Source organism: Suricata suricatta, chromosome 6, assembly GCF_006229205.1.
Source record: "Suricata suricatta isolate VVHF042 chromosome 6, meerkat_22Aug2017_6uvM2_HiC, whole genome shotgun sequence".
NCBI classification, from domain to species: Eukaryota; Metazoa; Chordata; class Mammalia; order Carnivora; family Herpestidae; genus Suricata; species Suricata suricatta.
Window position 1 is genome coordinate 50,196,833 of NC_043705.1, and position 19,964 is coordinate 50,216,796.

The following is a 19,964-nucleotide window of genomic DNA, read 5'->3' on the forward strand; positions in this document are numbered from 1 at the left end:
CACCCCGGACCCAGCTGTTACTACCTCCTTAGGTCCATTATCTCTTGAACTCATTCAAATCTGGTTTTAGTTTCCATTATTCCACTAACACCAAAGACCACCTCCACACTATTTAATCCAACATTTCATCCACATCTAACTTGATCTCTCACTAGCATGTTAATATAGTTGACCTTTCTATACTCTTTCTTCTCTTTCTCAGGTTCCTCTGCAAAATCTCCTCTTACTGACTTCTAAATGCTGGAGGGCCTAACTCTCAGTGGTAGACTTTTCACCATCTGCTCAGTCCCTGGGTGATTTCATGCCTTCTCTCCCACAGCTTTAATCATCATCTATAGATTATTTACTCCACATGTATATGCCTACCCTGACTTCTTTCTGACTGTAATTTCACACTTGTGTTTCCAACTGCAGAGGTGGCATATCCATTTGGATGCCTAACAAGGATCTAAACATGGCATGTCCTCTTAATTCTCCAACCTTCCTTCAAACTTGCTTTTCCCCAAGCCTTCACATCTTAGCCAACTATTACATTTACTGGCTTCTTCAGATCAAAAGCCTAAGCGTCATCCTAAACCCCATTTTTTTTTTCAATCTGTAACCAACTATCAACAATACTCTAGGCTCTAGATTTGAAACATAAATGTAAATATGTATTCTTCCTCACCACTGCTAACCTCTCACCCCTGTCATCTTTACTACTGCTCCCACCCTTACGATAACCTCCACACAGCAGGCTGAGTAAGCCTTTTAAAAAAAGATAAATCAGATACTGTCATTTCCTTTTCTCAACCAGCCAACAGCTTTCTATCATACTTGGAATAAAATCCAAAATATTTCCTATCACCTACAATGCCTACATAAGCTCATCTGTGTTTGTTTTTTTGTATTCTGTCTTTTATAGTTAGAAGAAGCAAAGGTGATCCATTGACAAGTAGTTCTTGAAGACCTATTGCTGTGCTTTTCCCTCTTTCCTTTCCGTGGAGCAATGCTCTCAACAACTCAGCAGCTACTGTGGGAAAGCAACTCAAAACCCTAAAAACCCTGATATAACATAAAAGTAATTACTTTTCTTATAACTACCTGGAAGGGACTGACACCAGATAATTAAAGAATATAAAAACACACACATGGAAGTCTCTAAAACCTCTTCCCATTAAGACAAATTAGTATTGTTAAACCGACTTGCTCAGAGAGTGATATTAAACAGCAGTCTCATGGTACCAAATCTTTACGATAAACACTGGATTGAGCTGGCTTCTGTAATGTGGTAAGTCAAGATTCCATTTTAATCCTTCACACCAAGTCATCTTCAGTCAAGTGAACTTGGTCTGGGCCTCAAAAAAGCAACAGCTGCAGAGCCAGCATCAGATGAGTAACATTTGCATAGTAGAAGTCAGAGAGGGGTTTGTTGCTAAATATTATGTGACCAATCACCTTATGTGATAGTGCAGGTGTGATGAATGAGGCAGAAAACTGCACAGAGCAGGGATGGCCGGGAAAGCTGGAGCAGCTGTGGTTTACAGAGGGCCAGCGCCACAGGCTTCTGGACCACAGGCCTCAACAGCCAAAATCACACTTCATGTTTTAGTGAGGGCACAGATGCCCAGGTTTTGTTCAAAGAAATGTACCACAGAAGACGCCTTCTTGCCTGTCATTCAGTTCCTGGGGAATATACCCTACAGCAGATGGTTGAGGCCTACAAAAGCTATATGGGAAAATGCATCTTCATTTAACAAAACATAAAGCTGTTCAGACAGTATGAAAGTATGCGCAGGAAATGAAATGTATACTAGTATAAAATGCTCCTCTTATCTAAAGAATACCAATGATGATTTAAGCTCATAAAAGATTTGATTCAGGACCCTGCATAATTCCATGTATAGGAGTGTAATCACTCACAAACTTGCTTGAGGATTTGAATCATGTAGAGGACTTTAAAACTTTAAAACTTCAGGGGCACCCGGGTGGCTCAGTCAGTTAAGTAACTGACTCTTGGTTTTGGTTCAGGTCATGATCTCAAGGGTCCATGAGGATGGAGCCCTGTGTGTGCCTCTGAGCTGTCAGCACAGGATTCTCTCTCTCCCTCTGTTGCTGCCCCTCCCCGACTTGCATTCTCTCTCTGTCTCTCTCTCTCTCGAAAGAAAGAAAGAACGAACTTTAAAACTTCAGAATTCTATGCTTCACACCCAGAGGGTGATTTAATTCTGTAGGCCTGAAGTAAGACCAAGGAAATACAAATTTTTAAACAAAGGCCCCAAAAGGATGCAGTGCCACCTTACAAGAACTAGAGTGAATTATGTTTGAGAACTGCCAAGGAGGGAACACAAAATACATCTTCAATGTTGCTCTTAAGCCCAAAATTGATATTAAACTGAATTCCATTTCTGGAAAAAGTAGAAAATAAAACACCTAAATAAAATATTTTTTAAAAATTCAAATATATGACAGTATTAGGTGAGAAATTATTAGGTGCTTTTGGTTTTTCATGATCTCTATGTAACTGCACAGGACTGTTATCCAGTCAACACTTAACTCTTTCTGGGCTTAAGAATATCTGTGTACCTTGGAGAAAATGGGTGGAGGGCATTAAGGAGGATACTTGTTGGGATGAGCACTGGATGTTATATATAAATGATGTATCACTGGATTCTACTCCTGAAGCCAAGACTACAATGTATGTTAACTAACTCAAGAATACAATAAAAAAAAAAAAGAGTATCTGTGTACCTTATCTAATTTATGTAATAAACTAGATACAAATTATTATTCTACCTCCTAGGAGAAGTGATCAGAACATAGAATCTGAAGCTATGTTTGTTTCCAGCATTAAAAAGAAAATACAGGCACACATGACATATGTATAGAAGCAACAGAAGGAAGCAGGAAGTAAGAAACACTAACTTAGAAACCATTTTGAATGTAGATATTTAGATTTTTATGTATCCATTTGTTTGTCACCAGGCGCTTAAAACAAATAGTTCCAATAAAGGAAAACTCTAAAGGCAAACTTTATATGCATATATACTAAGAAAAAGAGACTGGGGCACCTGGGTGGCTCAGTCAGTTAAGCGTCTGGCTTTGGCTCAGGTTTGTGGGTCTTGCAGTTTGTGGGTTCGAGCCCCGCGTCTGGCTCTGTGCTGCCAGCTAGCTCAGAGCCTGGAGCCTGCTTCAGATTCTGTGTCTCCCTCTCTCTCTGACTCTCCCCTGCTTGCGCTGTCTCTCTCAGTCTCTCAAAAATAAATAAAAAACATTTAAAAAAAAAAAAAGAAAAGGGACTAAAGGAGGATGATATGGAACTGAAAGATTAGTAAAGCTGGTTTCAGAAAATGTCTGTCAGGCTTCAAGAGCAAGGTTTGAAAAATCGCTAAAACGAGCCAAAGGCCTCCACAGCTGAAATGACACAGCAAAACTAAACCTCAGCTAATGAGAGAAGTGTTTGTAAGAGAGGATCACAGAGTTTTGCATCACCCTGATTCAAAGGAGTCAGTGGTGTATGTAATTCTCTTTGATCTGTAAATGGAGTTCTTAATAAAAAAAAAAAAGTCTGAAAACCTAAAGTTATCCTTTACTTTTTAATTACTTATAAACTGAAAAATCAGAAAAAATATTTAATTCCTTAAGGCTCAGAAATCCAATTCAGCTCATCATCAGGGCCCTCACCACTAAGAAGGTGACACAATTGAATTTCTCAAAGAAGGCAAGAGCTTTCAGTGTTTATTTTAACCAAAGTGAAGCCCAATACAGAAAACAGTTTAAAACTGTAATCTTCTGACTTCAGTTGGAAAGCCCAAGCACTCCTAGGGGTCTCTGAAGCTCAGTTCGTAGAAGTAAGGCCCTTTCAATAAAAGTATCAACTGGAATGGATTTAAATGTCTGGAATATTTAACTCCATGAGTTCATAATGATATTTTAAAAAATATATCACTACTGATCATTTTTGGAGGATGGTAGTAGTTCAACCCATTATTTTGAAAGCTGCTCTTTCACATAAACTGTAGCTCAGGATAACTAAACTGCTGGAAAGAAAATTCTTGTAAGACATTTTCTGGGTAATAAATGAGGAAGAAACAATAGAATTAAAATAGTAACATTCTGCAGCTCCTAATAAAATAATAGATATAAGCAATGATCATAACTGTCCTTTAACATCACAGAGGGATCAACTAATGCTGTGTGCCTCCTCAAAAAAGTAAACAATACTTGTATTCATGCCAAAAGAAAAACAAGAAAACAAAACGCCTAAATCTTATCAAGTCTCCTATTCTAACTGCCAGCTTTACCGGACAAATGGAAGGTAGAGGAACATATTAAACACCATCAAAAGAATGAAAACAGCAAATCCAGAATATGGGAAACAAAAGACCTGTTTTCTTCAACAAATAACTGCAAGAAAGAGAGAAATAAACTTATAGATTAAAAAATATTTAATTAAGAGACATCTCAACACATTACAATGTATGAACCTTACCCGGGTCCCATTTCCACAAACTACAAATTAAAAAGAAACTTATAAGACATTTGGCAAAATGTAAACATTGATGGCATATTTAATGATGTTAAGGAAGGACTGATTTTTTAAAGTGAGAATGGTATTATAATTAGATTTTTTAAAAAATCCTTATCTTCTAGAGGTACATGTGAACATACACATAAAATGATCTGCTAACAAATGTTAAAAAGTAATCAGGTCACAGGAAAGGGGATTGATGAAACAAGTCTAGCAGGGAATTGACAACTACTGAAACCAGGTGAAAGGGCACAGGAGGTTCATTATACCAACCTCCCTACTTTTATATGTTTCTATAAAAAAGATTTTAAAAGAGGCAAGAGAAGGGGAGGTTATAATAAATTGCACTGTATGGACCTTATCTGCATACTGATTCAAACAAATCATTAAAAAGATTTATGAAGTATTGGGGTAATTTGAACAGACTGTATCTTTCACATTTAAATAATTATAAAAATTTTAAGTGTAATAATGGTATTAAAGGCACTTTTATATTTGAGAGCTATATTAAAATATTTATGGATGAAATTAGATACTATCTAGGATTTGCCTCAAAATAAATCAAAGGATCAGGATGGTAGAATGAGTAGAATTAGAGAGGAAGTAAATATTAGCTATGAGCTGATAATGGGAGCCACAATTAGGGCTTCTTAAGGAGGAGGGATGTTCTAATTTTTACATAAGTTTGTTCACTTTGTGATAGTACATCAATTGAAACATTATGATTTGTGTGCTTTCTCAGTATATATTATACTGCAACCAAAAGGGTATTTTGTTTGTTTTGGAGAGCAAGAGAGGGTGACAGTATCCGAAACAGGCTCTAAGCTTTCAGCAGAGAACTCCATGGGGGGCTCGAACTTACGAACTGTGATATCATGACCTGGGCCGAAGTCGGATGCTTAACCAACTGAGCCACTAGGCACCCCAAAAGGTTTTTTTTATTTTTTACTTTTGTAAGCAAGAAATCCACTGTTCAGTGCGAGTGAAGACACTACTACAGCAATCATTTAGAAAGCTATTTTTCAGCATAAAGGCAATCATCCTAAGTAAATGTCAAAATATGGCTTCAGTTTCCTCATCTATAACCAGCAGCTGCATTAGCTGGCTGAAGTGCTCAGCACAGAACTAGCAACAAATGAAGGCTACCTTTCCATTCTTTTGTCAGAGCACCTGACTTGCATTCATACCCTGCTTGATCCCTAAACTGCAGTGTAGGTACCAAATAGCACTCGTGGTTTTAACCAAGACCTCCGTAGTACTAAATTACATTCCTACTGGGGCTGGACAGATCCCCATTAGCCCGCCCGCAGGCTCTAACCGAAAACCACTAACGAGACTGAAGAGGAGCCACAAGAGCCTCACGCCCGTCAGAGAAAACACCGAACATCTATCACATCCGCAAGTACCTCGCGAGGAGGCGAAAGCACTTAAGCAGATGGAAGCCGAAGCACTACACCCACACCCAGGCATCTTCCCTCTCCCGCCCCGCTCCACTCCACCCCACACCCTCCAATGAAGACGCGCGGAGTGAAAGCCTCATATCGCCCCTCCTCCTTCCCCCAATCAACGAGCCCGCACCAGGTCCCAGCGCCCAATCACTGCGCTCCACATGCTAAGGGCAGCACTTCACGCACGCGCGAACGGAGGCGGCTTCCCGAAGAGTCCGCACCCGAAAGCCCGATGCCAAAGGCTGCGCTGCGGTCCCCGGAGAGGCGGCGCTGCCACCTACTGCACGATCCGCAGGATGCAGCCCTGGGCGCAGTGATTCAATTCTCAGGACCCATTATCTCCACCCAAACACTTAAGAGTTAGGGAAAACATGCAGTAATCACACAGGCGTGGAAGTTTTAATTACATTTTGTGACACAGAAGGAAAACAATACTGTCTCAAACAGCCTTTTTTCTTTCAAGCAGTTTTAGTTTCAAAATCTATCTCACCTCACTGCCTAATCTTTCATATAGTGTAGAATCAAGGAGCTAGGGATTCATTCATTTCGCCTATTTCTGGGGCACCCATTATACGGGTATTAACTTAAGTAGGCTTTATAATCCTCCCTAATTTATAGCAGCAGGAACGAGCGTTACATGACAAAATTTCTGAAAGCTGGCAGAGCTTGGGCTCACATCCAGATGTGTGTCCCCCAAGTGCAGACTTATCACATCAAACGTCACAACGAAGGTACAAAGTGCTGTGAGAATATAGGGTGAGGAAAAAATCAACTCTGACTGGATAGGGATCCAGGATGTACAGAGGATATTCTAAGCAGAGTAGCATTCAGTAAATGGTAGTCCTTACTGCTTTTCCAAGTATACTAATCTTAACAGAGAGAGGACAATAACCTACATCTGTTGCAGACTTACTATATTTCTTCTTTGTCAAATACCTTCTGTTTATTCAAGAATCTAGGACAAAGTTCCCATAAATTTGTCCCCTAATAAGAAAGAGCTTTCTATATCCTATACCAAGGCACCAAATAAAACGGTCTTTTCTAAATTTCCCTTCATACCTAGGAAAGTGGTAACAATAGCTTTCTTGAAATTCTTCACTGTACTTCCATAGCACTTTTTTTTTTTTTTACAGTTCATAAAAGACTTATCAGAACACCCTTGCAATATAATTAACGGAGTCCATGTTGGCTTCATCACTAGAATGGGCACTATTGGCCCCAGAAGGCATAAATGCCCATTTTCTAAAGAAATATGGGTTGTTGTTGTTGTTGTTGTTTTGACACAGTGACTTCAGGGAGTACTGAGTGATCAGAAGACACGAAAATTAGATAAACTGCAATGCAGAGACTGTCCAACACATTAAAACACTGTCCCTGTTGAGGGCCAGAGTTTTCAGTGTAGAAGGCTGATACAAATATGGACTAGAGAAACACAAGGAAGAATTTCTGAGGATGAACTGGAATTAGAAGTTTTACCATGAATTCATTATTTGTAAAATATGTACATTTAAGCTTATATGCATGTATGTGCATATTATGTTTATATGTATATATACCCTTTTCTTTCCTAGTTCTATCTACTGAATAGACCAAGAAGCAAAAGTCCCAAAGTAGCAAGAGGACAACCAGTGCACAGATCTTGGTTTCTAACACCGTTCCTTAATAAAAGGAACCAGGACTCCTTGGAGACATAGTGAATTCCAGGGCTAGAGCAGGAAAGGTACAACGTGGAACACTGGGAGTCAGGTTGAAAGTTGTTTTATCAGCCAACTCTGAAACAATTTGACCCCCAAAATAACAAGGATGGTAATGAATCATCGAAAGGAAAAGAAGATTCCACCACCCACAAGACCATACTGATAATAAAAGGAGAAAGAAAGAAATGGGAGAAAGGGGAGGGCTCCTGTTCATATTAGAATACTGAGTACTAATTACTCAATGTGGAGTTATTAATGGAATTGGAAAACCACTATTTTGCAACCACCATAGTAAAGACTGATTCAGACAATCTGAATGGATACTAAACCTAGGGGGAAACTTTTGATAAGCAGTAGGACATTTGCATGATACTAAAATTATCACCCCACAAATTGCCCATTAGTCACAAGGGAGAAAAATAGTAACTCTCCAGTGAAAAAAATCAGACATATTTGACTGGGTAATCAAAGTTGACCTCACCAGTGAGGGCAGATGGACATCAGGTATCTCCAATGAGATGTTGTCCTAAGTATCCCTGACAATATTCTGGTCAAAGGAGCCTTTTTGAATCTAATTAAGAAGAAATATAAAACAACCCCCAAAATAAGAATATTCTATTTAAAGAAAGGGACTGGCTTCTTAAGAAATGTCGGGTAGTCTACACCAAAGCACTCAGCGTAAAGGCTACAATAAATACAACAAACTCCCACGTGACTAAAAAAAAAAGTGTGACTGTGGATAATGAGAAAGCAAAAATGGGAGAGTCAAAATGATGACACCTGGTGAATCTAGGCAGCGACTATAGATGCTATCTGTATTATTCTTACAATTTTTTGGAAGTTTAAAATTTATAAATAAAAAGGTAAAATATTTGCCCCACATACCATGGCATCTAGGGCATGGCAGACAATTACATAATTTAAAAAAATCAACCTACTGATAACAGAACTCCTTTTTATATATAAAGGCAAAGTACTTTTTGGGGCATAATTTGAATATAAGCTGAATTTTTCCAGAGATGCCACTACCATGTAAATTGAAGAAATTGGATTCATTCAAAACTTCAAGAGTTGTTCACCACCTTGTCAATAAATCTGTGTCACTCATGATAACGCCACTCCTGGTACTGGAGTTTGCCAGTATACCTCATCTGTATCCACCTGCATTTGTATCTACACAGAGATTCTCCATCTTTGTGCAAGTACATGGGTTGCTCATCTTCAGATTCTCCACAGCTCTGCTTTGGTTAGTCCCTGTCTACACATCCGTTCTAGGACACGGCAACCAACTCTGCTCTTGCAATAACACCATCAAGGGAGAAAATGAGTTCCTTGAAACCCCTAACTCTATCCCAAGGTAGCCATTACAGACAACTACAAAAGAATGTCTCCCCCAGATACCCGTTATGAGAAGAACCCATAAGCACAGGAGAACTTTATTCTTATCTTACTGAGCCGCCCAGGTGTCGAGAACTTTATTCTTTAACATAAGTCCAAAAAGCAGACAAAGAAATCTGAGGGAGAAGATTAGATCAGCACTGGAATTGACAAAAAATTATGTCAATCACAAAGAATTATCACCATCATCTGACTTTTTTTTTTTTTAAGTTTATTTATTTATTTTGAGAGAGAGAGAGGGAGCGCATGCGCGCACAAGCAGGGAATGGGCAGAGAATCCCAAGCACAGGGCTCAATCCCACAAACCATAAGGTCATGACCTGAGCCGAAATCAAGAGTCTGGCACTTAAATGACTGAGCCACCCAGGCCCCCCTCCCAATTTTAACTGTCTGACTTTATTAATGTTCTAATGATGCCATATATAATGTATATTACATATATGAAGTATTTACATTTCTACAAAGTTCTCATATGGTCAGTGATTTCTTCTAGGCCTGGTTATTTTAGAAAAAAAAAGGCTGCTATATGTGTAATGTGACCTAAAGAACAGGGTAAGGGAAATATAATTAGGAGCCTACTGTTTGAGAAGATGTTAGCCAATTATCTTCCCTAAATGGTTTATATGAGATTGTAACACTGCTTTCAAATGTGTTACCTGGTAACAGAATAGTTAGAAAGAACTCTGAAGACCACAAGAAATGACAATAAAAAATAATGAAATAATAAAAAATGTTTTTCTCTGCAGATAATGTAAAACAGAGACAAGCTGCACAGTAACTAACTATATCATAAAAATGGGCAAAAAACAAGAAAGAATTGTTTACATAATTCAGGGACACTAATAATCAAGGCAAAAATGAAAAAGAAATTTGCAGGATAACAAAAATGATTTGCCATACGTGAAGTTACATACTATTCTTTTTAAGACTTAAAATGTGCTTATCTGAATGGGATCATCATAAAAGCATTATTTCTTAAATACACTAACATAATGATAAGCATACAAAGTGACTGACATGACATATATAGCAGCCTAATAGGTACCTACCCAGGTGACAGTGTTCTTTTTCTCTTGCTTCCCATTTGTGGCTGTCCACATATGCTGCAGAAAGCAGGCATCTTTTACCTGAGGAAAAAGTCAATTATCAACACGTGTGGTTTCACAACAGGTTCAGTTTATGTGTCTTAGTAAACATATCTTTGTCCTATTTTCAAAGTACTAGATTATATAAAGATTCTAGTACGATACTCTAACCAATATCACACTGTTCATAATTCAGTTCATGACAACATCTAACAAATAGAAGATGCAGAAAAAAATGAAAATGTCTATAATAATGTTATGGGTAAGAATGCTAGTAATTTTGTTCCTGTAAGTTTAGGACTAGAAGCCATTTGTTGCCCCTGACTTACAGCCTAGGGCAGCCCTAGCACTCTTTAGAACCCAGATACTTGCTGAACTATTGCTTAACTCACAAATCGAATGCTTTATAATCATTAGTCCTAAAAACATTTCCATCTGACTTGGATCAGCATATTTATCCTAACTTCCCCTACAGTCAAGTATCTTGCCCAGTAACCCAGCACCCTACTTATAAATGTGAAAAACCTAAAAGCCAGATTTGAGGTAAGTCACTAGATGGCATAGCTCCATTCAGAGCACTTGGCACAATGACTGGCATATGGCAATGCTCAATAGACCGGAGGTCAAGGAGCTGAGAAATGGAGAGAACGGAGAAAATATTTGCAAATCATTTATCTGATAAGAGACTTGTACCCAGAATACATAAATGGCTCTTACAACTCAAAATTTAAAAAGACAAATAACCCACTGAAAAATGGGCAAAAGCTTTGAACAGACATTTCTTAAAAAAAAAAAAGGGCATCAATAGCCAACAAGTACATGGAGAGATGTTTAATATCACTTGGCATTAGGGAAATGCAAAATACATTGAAATAGCACTTAATACTAGGATGACTATACTAAAAAGCATAGATAATAGCAGCTATTGATAAGGATTTAGACAAACTGGAACCCTCATCTACTGCAGGTGATAATATAAGATGTTGGAAAAGTCTGGCAGTTCCTCAAAACATTAATATGGAGTTACTATGCAACCCAGAAATCCCACCCCTAGGTCTATACCCAGGAGAAATGAAATCATGTATCCACAAGAAAACCTGTATACAAATGTTCATAGCAATATTACTCATAATACTGGAATAGTTTCAAAAAGTGGAAACAGTGCAAACACCCATCAACTAATAAAAAAATAAAGTGATATGTTCTTACAGTAGAATATTACTTGGCAATTAATAGAAATGAAGTACTGAAAGGCTATAACATGGATGGACCTTGAAAACATTATGCTAAGTGAAAAAGAAGCAAGCCACAAAAGGTCACATTTATATAAAATGTCCATAATAGGCAAATCTATAGACAGATCTGTAGTTGCCCAGATCTCGAGGGGAGGGAGTCAGGAAAGCTTGTAGGAAAACAGGAAGGGAAGGGACTGTTAATGAGTATGATGGGTTTTCTGAGGGGATAAAAATGTGCTAAATAGATTGCAATAACTCCACAACCCTGTGTATGTCCCAAAAAACTACTGCATTGAATTTCCGAAATGGGTGAAGTACATGATATGTGAACTGTATCTCAATAAAGTCATAAAAAGAAAAAAAAAAAAAGGAAGAAGCGGCAGAGAATTACCTAAAGGACACAGTCCATAACTCCACAGCATGGAAGCTGACTAAACACAATATTTGCAAGCTATTGTTATTCTGTCCACCTCCCACCTAAAACAAACAATATAAACACATCTATGTGTTTTATACACAAACCAATCCCTTCCTTACCTTAATTACAGGTCAGACCTTTACTAGAATAATATGCTACATTTGAGGTCTAAAGCTTAATGGTGTGATAATATGAAAAGTCTTCCAAAACCTGTCTCAAAGAGGAACTAAGCTTTTTTAAAGAAATAGTAACTATTAAAAAGGACCCACACCTCAAGTGGATTATTAAACAATTAGATGTTTGGAACTTTGCATAATTTCCCACAGAAACAATGTTATAAATTGTTACATTCCTAGATCTGCCAAGAAGGATTAATAAAATCCAGTGGCATTAGCTGTGTAGGTGTACACCAAGTCAAGGGTGAGGAGACCAGAAATTTGGTTTGAATTTTACCAGCTGGCAGAAAACTAGAGATCCTGCAGTTGCAAATGAAGGAGCTGAACTCAATGATAGTTAAGAAGTTTCCTACATGTTCTTACACAGAACCAAAAGAATTCAGATAACCCAGTCATAAATTTATAGCAGCATTTTTATGCAAATTGGATTCCAGTGTCTAAAACCAGGAAAGTTTCAGGTGCCTGGGTGGCTCAGTCGGTTAAACATCTAACTTTGGCTCAGTTCATGATCTCATGGTTCTTAGTTTCGAGCCTTGCCTCCCTCACACTCTGTGCTGACAGTGTGGAGCCTGGAGCCTGCTTCGGATTCTATGTCTCCCTCTCTCTCTCTCTGCCCCTCTCCCACGTGCTCATTTCTGTTCTCTCTCTCTCAAAAACAAACATTAAATTTTTTTAAACCAGGAAGGTCTCTCCTTTCTGTCGGAAAGAAAAACAGCCCTTCGCTAAGTGAGCAAGAGCTAAAGATAGGGCTGTTAAACTATATACTTCAGGATACCAGTGACCTATTTTCTATTGATTATTATAATTTCTTATTTTCTATTTCTTTTCCTAGAATATGCTCCACTCTAGGGGCACCTGGGTGGCTCAGTCGGATAAGCGTCCGACTTCGGCTCAGGTTATGATCTCACGGTTTGTGGGTTTGAGCCCTGCGTCGGGCTCTGTGCTGACAGCTAGCTCAGAGCCTGGAGTCTGTTTTGGATTCTGTGGCTCCCTCTCTCTCTGTCTCTCAAAAATAAAAAAATTAAAAAAAACAAAACAAACAGAACCCCCCCCACACACACACAGATTAAAAACAAAAATGTCTTAGAATATGCTTCATTCTAGCCTAAGAAATCACCTCTCCCTATTCTGGGGTCAGAAAAGACAATAATATAGGTCAATCAAGAATTTTTAATTTGGAGATAAAACAAAAAGCAGGAGAGGTCATAGTGGGGAAAGGTAGGAGCTCAAGAAAGCCCTTTGTGTGCAGGTTTTTAAGGGCATCACATGAACTGAAAACAAAACAACAAAAAAAGAGGACCAGTAAATCTACAAAAGGTAAGCCCAGCAACCTTTATATATATGAACTATTCAATGTTTGCTTTTTAAGAAAGTAACCAGTAATCACTTTCCATCTTCATTTTAGGGTAGAACAAAAGGATAAGGGTGTAAGGATGAATAATTTAAATTCAGCAAGTGGAAAACTTTCCTAGACCAATAAAAACATATGATAAACATAGAAATGTATGGCCGAATTTGGTAGGCAGAATAATGTCCCTCCAAAAGATATCCATGTCTTAATTTCCAGAACCTATGAATATGTTGGTATAGTAGCTAAGGGGGATTAAGGGTACAGATAGAATTAAGATCAGCAAATCAGCTGATCTTAAAGTGAGGCGATTGTACTGGGGTTATCCAGATGGGCCCAATGTAATCACAAGGTCTTTAAAAGTCCAAAAGCGAGACAAATACCGAGATGCGCGAAGGATGGAGGGATGTAAAGATGTGACTTGCTCTTACTCACGTTAAATGCATTTGAAAAGGGGAAGCATCAGCCAAGGAATTCAAGTGGTTTCTTGAAGAGGGCAAAGACCTGGATACACATTGTCCCCTAGAGAATTCTGAAAGGAACCTGTCCCTTTCAACACCTTGATTTTAGCATAGCAAGATCCTCTGTCAGACTTGTGACCGACAGAACTGTAATAGTTGTATTGTTTTATACCACTTCATTTTCAGGAATTTGTTAAAACTGCCATAGGAAATTACTACACCTTAAGACAAACATTCTCTTAAGAATGTTTCTGTAGGGGCACCTGGGTGGCTCAGTCAGTTAAGCATCTGGCTTCAGCTCAGGCTGGTGAGTTCGAGCCCTGCATGGGGCTCTGTGCCGACAGCTAGCTCAGAGCCTGGGGCCTGCTTCAGATTCTGTATCTCCCTCTCTCTCTGACCCTCCCCTGCTCGCACTGTCTCTCTCTGTCTCTCAAAAATAAATAAACAAACATTAAAATTTTTGAAAACAAAAAAAAGAATGTTTTTGTAAGCCTGTTAAAAATAGTAAGAGTCTCACAGGTTTAGGTGTCTGAGGCTGATTAATCCACTCTGAATATGCTACCTAGCAGTATTTACAAACCTTTCTTGAACTTAATTATCCTTCAGCCAGTTAGCTTTGGTGGCAACCAAAAAGTAACTAGCCACTATAAAAAGTAATTTCTCCATTTAATCCTAAAAAGATACCTCTAAGGACCAGAATCTCAACGTTTAGTGAAAAGTGACTGGCTCTATCTATATTCTTACTCCTTTTATAGTTACTTTGGCCTTTAGACCAAGGTCTCCAAACATGTTTTCCATCCAAAGAAAAGCAGTGTGACTGTCAATACAGATAGCCTTTTAGAGTCACAAAATCTTACGCTGGAATCCTTGGCTTGCTTAAAAAAAAAAAAAAAAGGTATGAAATGTGGGAAGCTGCACAATCTGAGCCCCTTTCATGATATGGAAGATAGTGCCTACCTTGGGTCCGTTTAAATGAAGGTGCATTATGTGTTTAATGTTCACCCAGTAAATTTCCTGTCTCTACCCTCTTCGTGTATTATTTATTTTTAAAATGCTTTATTTTTTTATAGCTTATTTATGTGGGGGCAGAAGAGATGGACTGAGTAAGAGGGAGAGAGAATCCCAAGCAGGCTCTGCACAGTCAGCAGAGCCCGATGTGTGGCTTGATGTCACGGTTCGTGAGAACACGACCCTAAGCAGAAATCAAGATTCATATGCTTAACTGACTGAGCCACTCAGATACTCCCCTCTTCAGGTATCTAAATCACTTTCCTAACTTGTACCAAGTTTATTTTTTCCTCTCTTACGCTGTAATGGCTCAAGATATTTTTATGACTTTAAAGTCAATCTCCTTATCAGCATTTTCAACTCCTGGGTTATAATGCACTATCTTGCGTACCATTTTATTTCAAGTTTTTATTTAAATTCCTCGTTAACATATATGGTAAAATTGGTTTCAAGTGTATAATTTAGTGATCACTTAAAACACCCAGTGCTCATCATAGTAAGTGCCCTCCGTGATACCAATCACCCATTTAGCCCATCCCCCATTCACCTCCTTCCATCAAACTGGTTTGTTTTCTCAAGAGTCTATTACACCTTGCTTCCCTCTTTTTTCTTCCCTCCCCTATACTGATCTGTTTTGTTTCTTAAATTGCACATAGGAGTGAAATCACATGTATTTTTTTTCCTGACTGATGTTCCTACGTAATTCTATTACTTGCCTTATAGTTCCCAGTTACTGATTTCAAGACTCCTTTCTTCTATGGTCTAACCTCGTGCTTATTCAACTGAACGTCCTATAAAGATGGGAATGTTCAATTCTGAGCTATACAACTGTAGCCACTAAGCATATATCTCTACTAAACATTTAAAAAGATGTGGTGTGACTAAAATTGAATTTATTTAGTTTTAACTAATTTCAATAGCCACATGTAGCTAGTAGCTTCCACAATGGAAGAGCACAGGTATAAATTACATGTTCAACAATTTAAGAACAAAATGCTAACTGATAATTCTCTGAAGTCACCCTTACCTAATTTCCATTCCCTTTTTAGAATGATTATGCCAAACACTCTGCAACTATGATGGTCTCCCTGATAAGCAATTCAAGGTCTTGTTTAAATTGAAAAGCATTTAGTAACCACCATAATTAAACAGGCTAGCAAATAGGTACAGCTGCTAATTCTTAATGAGATGCCAGATACTGTACATACTTAACATGTGGCACTAAACATTTTCACCTGTTAGGTCAACCAATTAATTATTAGAAAAACCTGGCGGCTAACAATAAGGTTTCATGCCCACAGTTATGGCTGTTGCTAAAGAAGTATGAACAGTGTAGGTGTTGGTTCTTAATAGGAGCTAGAGGAACTATGTTGGAAACATCAACTGTGATTATTGCATTTTAGTCCTTTAATCACACTGTAAGAATACAGTATATAATTACATAAAACACAAAAAAGTGTTAACGGATTGTTTGTGATGGGTAAGGCTTTTGGAGGAGTCAAAACATAAACACAAAATTTCCACTGCCTGGTATCATGCCCCTAATCCTCGAGTTGTTCAAAGGTCAAAAGTACTTCAGACGTATCTATAGTATCTACACGTGGAAAACTGGCATAGAAAGATTACTCAAAAGTTGTGCCCCAGATCACTAAGTAATGCGAAATTAGTACTGAAATGCTTTATCCCAACTGGAGACCAGAGGTCTGGCCAAGCGTGAGGTGGTGAGGTTTTTGACGCCCCTCCAAGGACACTTAAGCGGGTAGGAAGGAAACTTCTAGCTCTGGGGTGGGCACATTAGGGCTCTACATGGTCAATGAAGAGACGATCACCCTAACACAAACCCAGCAAATCTCAGGCAAAAGCCCTCATGCCATGACTTCTCTCTACTCTTTACCCTTTTGGACTGGCAGGCACTGCTCTGTGGAAGGAAACGGGTCAGAAACCTTACCACCCCCATCATGCTACCCAACGCTGCAAACGGTTTCTCTAGCAACCAGAACCCTGAAGCCTTTCCTGTCCTGTTGAAAACCCACAACTCCTTTCACTGAAGGAAGAGTGCTCAGGTGCCTAATGAAGTAGCCCCACAAAAGCGGAGCGGCCACAAACCTGCCAAGGAGACTGGAAGCAGAGACACTCTCCGCGCCAGAAGAAACCAGCGCCGCACTATGGGGGCTGCCATCTTGGAGCATACCCAGAAGATGAACTTCCGGAGGTTGCGCGAGAGGAAGGGGTGGGGTCATAGGCTGATGCTCCGCCCTCTTCCCCGGCTCCCGTAGTTGCTGCGGCCCAGAACAGCATGGCTGCCGCAGTTCGGCTTCCGAAGCATGTTCTGCTGTTTACGTTGCAGAGTTCCGCGTGTCTCGGGGTGGGAGGCTCAGGCTCCACATGCTGCCGCTGCCCTCTCGGAGGTATCCGCGGCCTCTGGTCGTGAAAGAGGGGAGAAATGGGACAGAAGGGAGATTGACACCTTAAGAGGCATCGCCTGGGGGGAAATAAAAGCGCCTCAGTCGCACACTGGCCTGGAGCAGCCTATGGTCTTGTGCCCTTTGGCTGCGAGCGAGTGCAGCACTGGCCCCTGGGTGTCGTTGAGGCCTCTGTGCCTGGGAACCAGAGGACGGCCGGGCTGGAGCCTTGACCTGGGGCTTATAGTAACCCTTCAGGTGGGGCGACGCAGTTGTGTGGAAATCCCTCTCCCCCTTGGGTGTACGGTTCTACAAAGTTTGGGAGCCGAGGTCTTAGACTGAGATTGGTGTCCGACTTTAGGGCTAACAGTCTGAAAGACCTTAAGCAGGTTTCTTCAATTGTAAAATTGTCCATTAATAGGTTTATGGGAATGATTAAATTTTGATTATGCTGGTGAATGATAATAAAATATTTAACTTAGTGGCAGCAATTACTCTACATTTTAAGTATATTCCTTTTCTCTTGAAACCACTCAATGAAAGAGGTACCATTTTCTCTGTTTACAAAGATGGAAACACGGAGGCCAAGTAATTAGCCCTAGGTTAGATGAATCTGGTAGAGGTGGGATTTGCCCTCAGGCAGCCCAACAGGATATTCCTACGGTAACCATTTCCCTGGATTGCCTTCTCATAAATAGACACTTTAAAAAAAATTCTTGTAATGTTTATTTTTGAGAGAGTGTGAGAGAGGGCACACAAGCTTGGGAAGGGCAGGCAGAGAGAGGGGGACTAAGGAATCGAAGCAGGCTCTGTACTGACAGCGGTGAGCCTGATGTGGAGAGGGAACTCTCAGATTATGACCTAATCGGATGCCCAATCGACTGAGTCACCCAGGTGCCCCAAGACCACACTTTGTTAAGCTGTTACTGCAGTACTGCGAGGTCTTTTAGTGGGTGTTTCTCTGAATACACTCCACTGCTCGCACAGCCAAACATCCTAAACAACTGATGTTTTCTAAACTTTCCTTTCTGTTAAGCTGTGGTCAGTGATTTCTGATGTACTTTGACACCAACAGTGCAAATCTGAGAAGCTAGAACTCTTCATTTTCAAAATTTGAGGAGCTGGGAATTCCAGTGCTCGCACTCTAGGTTTTTCATCTATACTATATGCTTCTTCCTGGGTAAACCAAAATTAGGTAGATACCAGTTTGACATTTAAATGGTAACCTTTTGTTTTGTTTCTTGTTTTTTTGTTTTCCTCTTCTTATCCCATAACCAGATGGGAAATGTCTATTTGTCTTTCACATCCCAGATTCCTCTCAACCCATTTCCATACAAAGTTAATCACTAGCTCCTTTCACACACAAATAAAAAACTTGGTGAAACTTTGCATTCTCCCATAGTTTAGAGATGTTTTCCCCACCACTAGGTTGACATATTTGTAGCTGTCCAGGTGGATTATTTATAGTAAGTGAAAATCAGTTATTAGAAAGAGACAATCAACTTTTTTTTTTTAATGTTTGTTTCTTTTTTAAGGGGGGGGTTCTTTGGAGAGAGACAAAGCATAAGCAGGGGAGGGGCAGAGGGAAAGGGAGACAATCCGAAGCAGGCTGCAGGCTCCAAAGCTGTCAGCACAGAACCCAACACAGGGCTCAAACGCACAAACCATGAGCTCATGACCTGAGCTGAAGTTGGATGCTTAACTGACGAAGCCACCCAGGTACCTCAGAAACACAACTTGTTCTTCACTAACTATAAAAGAATGAAAATGATTTTGCTTTTTTCTTTTATTTGTAGCAAAAAGATATCTACTTACAGATAATGTTGTGAAATTAAAAGAGTTTCAGCATAAGAAGGTGGTTATTGCACATCATCTTCCTGGCACCAAAGGTAATTCAATCTATTTTGTTCTTTCATTGATGTGCCTTTCAGGTTTTTCTGTGTTTATACATTTGGTCTCCTTCAGTGACCTTATATCTGAGAAAAAATTGACATAATTTATTCTTGATTTCTGGTCTACTTTTAAATGTACTTTTCATCAGGATTCCAGAGAAATACGAAAACTTGTGTTGGAACCAGTTCTCTCTACATCCCTGCCACCCAAACTAAGATTAGCAGCAACTGGAAGTTTCATAGAAATGCCCCACTTAAAGCCCCAGACTATTAATACGCATAGTAAAGTCTGAGAACTGCTCAAGATGACTGGCTTTAACATTTTTTGATACACTTCTGAGTAAAAAGTACATTTTACATAACATCTCCACTATATGCATATGTATCTGTACACATATGAAACAGTGAAACAAAACCATCTCATGTGGGATGCATTTTCACATTTTTCTACTCTTCTAAAGAAGTCAATAGGCTAAAACAAAGATTTTTTTTTCAGTTAGCAAAATATTGGTCATTTTGGAACCTAGGTGGTGGGCACATGAGAGGTCATTATACTGTTCTCTTTCTGTTTTGGGGTATGTTTGAAAATTTTTATTACAAAAAGCTGAAAACATACCACTACCCTAGTTCTTATTCCTGTCATCATCTGAGAACTCTTGAGTTGAATTCATTCCCTCTATCCACATTTTTTCCCAGTACTTTAAATTCCTTGATAAGCATAGCAAGACTTCTCCAGAAATCAGTCTTTCCTCACCTCTTTGTTAATCATATACATTATACCACCTATGGAATGAGAAGATAAACCTTCAGAGTGAGGGAGAATATATTAATCTACAGTGGATATTATACTTCAGATTTTACTCATTCTGGATTTTACTCATAGATT

The 19,964-nt window shown here is 39.2% G+C and overlaps 2 protein-coding genes across 5 annotated transcripts in view; one reads left to right on the plus strand and one right to left on the minus strand.

The window, feature by feature from the left end:
- MRPS27 (mitochondrial ribosomal protein S27) overlaps positions 1 to 16,995 on the minus strand; it is an 88,473-nt gene extending 71,478 nt beyond the window's left edge. For both annotated transcript variants that reach the window (XM_029942411.1, XM_029942412.1), the window contains exons 1-2: positions 16,891 to 16,995; positions 10,103 to 10,180 (exon numbers count right to left, since the gene is read on the minus strand). In XM_029942411.1, the coding sequence (XP_029798271.1) occupies positions 10,103 to 10,180; positions 16,891 to 16,963 (151 nt within the window). In that variant the 5' untranslated portion in view covers positions 16,964 to 16,995. The remainder of the gene's footprint in view (positions 1 to 10,102; positions 10,181 to 16,890) is intronic.
- A 39-nt stretch (positions 16,996 to 17,034) lies between these two features.
- The window catches only part of PTCD2 (pentatricopeptide repeat domain 2), a 57,625-nt gene continuing 54,695 nt past the window's right edge, over positions 17,035 to 19,964 (plus strand). The window contains exons 1-2 of one of the 3 annotated variants that reach the window (XR_003909903.1): positions 17,035 to 17,192; positions 18,983 to 19,075. Coding sequence is in view for 1 of the 3 variants with exons in the window: in XM_029942413.1 (XP_029798273.1) it covers positions 17,081 to 17,192; positions 18,983 to 19,075 (205 nt within the window). In the remaining 2 variants the exon portion in view is untranslated. Of the gene's footprint in view, positions 17,193 to 18,982; positions 19,076 to 19,964 lie in introns of those variants that run through there. The other 2 variants (XM_029942413.1, XM_029942414.1) reach the window with 2 other exon arrangements.